Genomic DNA, 5,347 nt, shown 5'->3' on the forward strand with positions numbered 1-5,347 from the left:
GACATCTGCAAAAGGAAGGAAAAAAGGCCAAGTTTCCACACAATACCATGAAAGAAGGGACACTTACAATCTCACTAACTAGAATGCTATGCCTTTTTGTGTCAAAAATTTAGTGTTATGTTAAGCAATCGTAATTAGACTTATGTAGAACTCACAACAATTTGAGGTCGGGCAATAGAATTTTGGTGTTAATGCATGTTAGAGACATAGTATAATGGATTATGCTCATGAAACATACCACACACAAAAAGAATATGCAAAATAGGTGGCCTAATCTCATCCATACTTATGTCAATTTTGCAATCAACTAGCCTTAAAATTTAGAGACATCATAGGCCAAATGAAATGGATGCATAAAGAAAGGGAATTAGATGAAGAGGGGGGGGGGGGGGGGGGGGGATGGATCATAACTCAAATTTATCAAAGGAGAACTTTTACCAAATTAATATCATTCATTCATTTTGGGAGATGGAATGTACATTCCATCAATCTCCTAAATCCAATGATATTAACCTAGCAAAGTCAAATCAACATTGACTAAGGCCAACAACACAAGTCAAACTTACATAAACCATCACAAGAGGTCAACACAATTATTTGGCATTTATTCAATTTAAAAATATTAAAATAATGCATTTAAATTAAATATGGTTTGTCAAATTCCTAAAACCTCATCAAAACACCAAAGAAATGGCCATGAGATTTATCATAGATCAAACAAGGTCAAAGGACCTTGGAGAAAAAAATTCAGAATTTTTAAAGACTTAAAAGTATTTTTAAATGATTAAAAATAATCACAAAATCAATTAAATCATGAAAAATATTAATAATGATCTAAAAAATAATTTTAATTCTGAATATGAAAGAGGAATTTATTATAAAAAAATTGGTGAAACTGTCATATTTTTTGGATCAATATTAAAATTAATATGAATTAATGAAAATCAAATGAATTAAAACAAAAATCAAAAATCAAAAAAACTTGAGCCACTTGATCCCCCTCATTAATTGAGGTGGCAGATCAAGTGGATCAGCGTGCGCGTTTCATGATGCACTACAGTCAACGCGACGTAGGCTTGGTATTCTGAAGCAACGCATGAGATTAAAACATTTTAAAAGAGATCAATGGCTCAGAACATGTCCAGTACACCATCGGCGCTGGACCTCCGGTCACCTTCTCAGGCGAGGTCCACCGGACTGGTTCACTCATCACCATCAAGAAAATGAAAAAGGAGGACCTGATCTGAAAGAAAAAATAGCGTAAAACACGAATCTGACCTCAATTTCAACTAACTTCAAATATATAAAAAGATATGACGAGTTGAATTTTGAGGTGTGACAGCCGAGTTGCTTCGATTTGACCTCAAAGCAACTCAATCTTCTTGCCTACATTGGCAGAACTTCAGACAACCAAAGATCCAAGAGAATTGATGATAATTGAGTGAGAATCGAAGAGATGAAGTGTTCTGAAATTTACCTTCAATGCTGTGCAGAAATGGATCTTGCTTTCTTCAACCTTGATCTGATCACACTTGAGAAGCTTGTAGGAGAGATTCTACAATGGTATAAAGCTTTGGATCCTGGAGTTTCTGAATCTCCAAACAGTGAGATTCAAACTCAATTTTCAAGTTGAAAATTCTCAGGTTTTCCTTTGAATGGTGAGGGTTTCAATTGGGGGGCAAAGCTGACGCGCAAGGTGTGTTTGAATTGAGCTCCAAGGGCATGTATTTATAGCAATTGAGACTGATATTTGCACACTTGAAAAAATTGCTAAATTTGGACATTTCATGCACAAGCTTGCATGGGCGTGTACATGCCCATGAAGAAATCCAATTTGATCCATGTACAATCATTCTGAAGTTCAAATGAGGCTTGGATGTCAAGGCAATGTGAAATGTGATTTTTGGCATTTGATTTCTTTCAATCATGCAGACATGTTAAAGCCATGCGCAACCCTAGCAAATCTCATCCAAAATGCATGAACTTAGGTTATTTAGGAAGCTTAGATCAAGGGGAACAACTTTGATGTTGGACACTTTTTCATTTGGAACTTGGATCATTGTGAATTTTGAGGTGGAAGTTTGGAAATTTCAACATGTTGAAAATTTGTCTAAGTGTCAAGCCATATATCTCAATATTCCACCTTGCTTAACTTTCTATGTGAGCTTCAAATAAGAAAAGTGTATTTATCAAAGTTGTATCTCTTTCAAAGACCTTCAAAATGGCCACCAATTTCATGTCATTTGGATTTATAATGATAGAGTTATGCATTTTTGAAGTTTGGAAAAATCACTTGTTCAATGGTATTGGTAAAAAATGACCTATAATGTATCCTCATATCACATGCTCATAAAAGTTGAATTAGCTCTCACTCCAAACATAAAAGTTGAAGTAGACATCTTGAATTTGATTGTGCAACTTAGAAATATTTCATCTCATAAACATTGAGCAAGTTATGACCTTGGGAAGTTGACTTTCAAATTAGGGTTTAGACAAAATGACCTATAATTTTTCAACATAGAAAATGATTTTCCAAGCAAAACTAGCTCTAGGTCTTAACATTAAAGTTGTTTGGAATGTCATTTAGAGTAACGTTTCTCTTGGAATAATTTTTCATATGGTGAAAATTGTAGGAGATATGGTCTAGGGAGACCTAGTTTTGATCAGATGAATTCATCTGCCCAACCACCATCAACCAACTTGCTAACCTTCAATTATCTTGACTTTTTAGGCTCATGATAGATCATATATGAATAAGATGATAAATTTTGAAGTGTCCCTTGAGAAAGCTTATTGGAGAAGTTACTTAAGATACCCAGTCAAACTAGGGTTTCCAAGGCAAATCACCTCCAAACTCTTTAAGAATGCTTGATCAATATAATATGTAGAGATCATTGGGACTCATATATGATTCTTTGATACATTGTGTATCAATCTCTGATTGTGTTTTTAGTCATGAGGGTCTCAAACCCTTAATATGAACTTGATAAATCAATGAGGATCATGCTCTACCTACAAAAGAGTTAGACAAATACAAAGACATATTTTTGGTATTTTGGTTAGTAAAATGATAAAATACAAGTATTATACAATCACGTGGTGCTTGGTAATCTCTCCCAAAACAAACTCAATGAGAGAGGGGTAAGGAGAATGCCAAGGTGTGACCACAATGTCGATGCATATGATGAAATAGCATGAGGGATCTTAGGGTCAAAATTGGGGTCTTCCAGGAACATCGTGTCCCATATGTGTCTTTTTTTTTCACTAAAACATCTTGTACACTCCATATTATTTTACATAATTCAGTCAATAAAAAAGAACAATGGTAAACATGTATTTGACATAGTAGAATACTGCACTTAGTGAATTTGTTATAATGGTTGTCTATATACAGACATAAGGTGATGTAAACACATATAACAACTTCATAGTAAATTTTCCTTTTTCACATTATAATTTCTCTCTTTTATTCTTTCTACTTCTTCAATCTTTTTAAAAATCCTAATTATTCCAACAAATTATTGAAAATGTTTGACACTACTTCTAATGCCACTCATATAAGTGAGAATAACTTGTCCTTAATGCAAACTCCTTACAATATATCAAAATTAATCTATTTCTTAATAAGTTTATTGTTACATATCATTATAATGCAAATGAAGACCAGTTGACCACCATCTTCTTTATTCAAAACTCATAGTATAATTTTGTGGGATCCATTATTCAATTCGTCTTGCAAGGGGGAAGAGGAGACCCACACAAACACTTATTATGTGCATAGCAATACTCATCAAACCGCATTTGTGGAATCTGACCACACAGGTTATTATAGCTTACATTCAACTTATGCAAAAACCGAAGCTGCGCGAGTCCATCAGGTAGCATGCCATAGATTTTATTGTTCCTCAAATCCAAAGAATTCAAATCTTTCGACAATCCAACTTTCCCAATATCAAAAGAAAACGAGTTCATCGCCAAAGATATCGTGTGAGTACTTATATTCGACTTAAAAAACATTGAAGCATCACCCTCAAACGAGTTCCGTGACAAGCCCAAATCTGCAAGGTTAAGATTTCCCAGTGACACCGGAATCTTCCCGGAGAGCCGGTTTCGCGAGAGAAGCAACCCCGTAAAGAGTTTAGGGAACGAGCCGTAGGATTCAGGTATTGTTCCGGTGAGTTGGTTGCCTTCGAATGCGATACCTTCGAGGCTAGGGATTGTCGAGAGTGAGGCGGGGAGGGGACCAGTGAGTCTGTTGTTACTGAGGGTGATGGTTACAAGGGTTTTGATCTGTGAGAGTATTTCAGGTATCTTGCCGGAGATGTTGGTTTGGGTAATAGAAAGATACTGGAGTTCGGTGAGGTTGGAGATGGACAGTGGGATAGGGCCGACAAGGTTGGGGATGCGGGTGAGAAAGAGCAGACTGAGGGAAGGTAGGTTAGTGATGGAGGGTGGAATAGATACAGGTTTGGGGAGGTCGAGGTCGGAGAGATCGAGGTCGGTGACGCGGTAGGTTGGGGTGAAGTTATCGCAATCTACACCTAGCCATGTACTGTTACAACAGTCTGTGGTTGGATCCCATGAAGAGAGTTTGGTTGGGTTGCCAAATTGTTGTTTGACTTGGAGAAGTGCTTTTTTGTCATCTGGGTTGCAATTTTCTGAATGTGAAGGTATGAAGTGATGTGTGGTTAGGATAAGTAAGAGAAGTAATGTGCATGGGAAGTACATGGCTGTGATAATTGTTGTTCTTGCTGGTTGCTAGGATTGGAATATATATAGGCTTGTATGTGTAGTTATAGATATGGCGATGAGGATAACAGCTTGCGTTAGTGAATAGCTTTTGTGACAGCTCGTTTGAAAGAGTATATTTTTTTTTGTCAAATATTGCATGCTTCAAGTCAACTCACACGTTAATATGGTATAAACACTACCTTAATGACATTGTCAACATAATAATGGGTCTTGTTGGACGCACTGTCACCACAAAAGTTATATAAACGATACATATCGTAAAAATTGATAGTATTTGGGTTAACTTTCTCCTATAAGTTTTATTTTCATCATGCAGAAAGGAAAGAAGCCAACGGTTGAAGTTGATGGGTGGACTAGCATTCCCTTCAAGAAACCAAAAAAAGGAAACACAAAATGGGACGTGGAGAGCTTAAACATCTCGTCTTCTAATCATTCTAGGATTATTACTACTTTCTTTACGGGGATTTCGGATGCAACGGGGGCAAAGGAGTTGTATTGGTTGTTCAAGGAGTATGGAGACATAGACGAAGTTATCATCTCGGGCCGAAGAGATAAAAGAGGGAGAAGGATTGACTTCACTAGATTTTTGGACGTT

General features: G+C 36.4%; 1 protein-coding gene across 1 annotated transcript; it reads right to left on the reverse strand.

Annotated features, from left to right (window-relative positions):
* Positions 1–3,558: 3,558 nt before the first annotated feature.
* On the reverse strand, positions 3,559–4,772 carry LOC127107839 (polygalacturonase inhibitor 2). Its single transcript, XM_051045169.1, has one exon. The coding sequence runs from the start codon at positions 4,726–4,728 to the stop codon at positions 3,724–3,726; it is 1,005 nt and encodes a 334-aa protein (XP_050901126.1). The 5' UTR covers positions 4,729–4,772; the 3' UTR covers positions 3,559–3,723.
* Between the last annotated feature and the right edge of the window lie 575 nt (positions 4,773–5,347).

Source organism: Lathyrus oleraceus, chromosome 7, assembly GCF_024323335.1.
Source record: "Lathyrus oleraceus cultivar Zhongwan6 chromosome 7, CAAS_Psat_ZW6_1.0, whole genome shotgun sequence".
Taxonomy (NCBI): domain Eukaryota; kingdom Viridiplantae; phylum Streptophyta; class Magnoliopsida; order Fabales; family Fabaceae; genus Lathyrus; species Lathyrus oleraceus.

Excerpts from the sequence above, each read along its gene's own strand:
- LOC127107839 (XM_051045169.1), bottom strand. The coding sequence starts at position 4,728 with ATGTACTTCCCATGCACATTACTTCTCTTACTTATCCTAACCACACAT.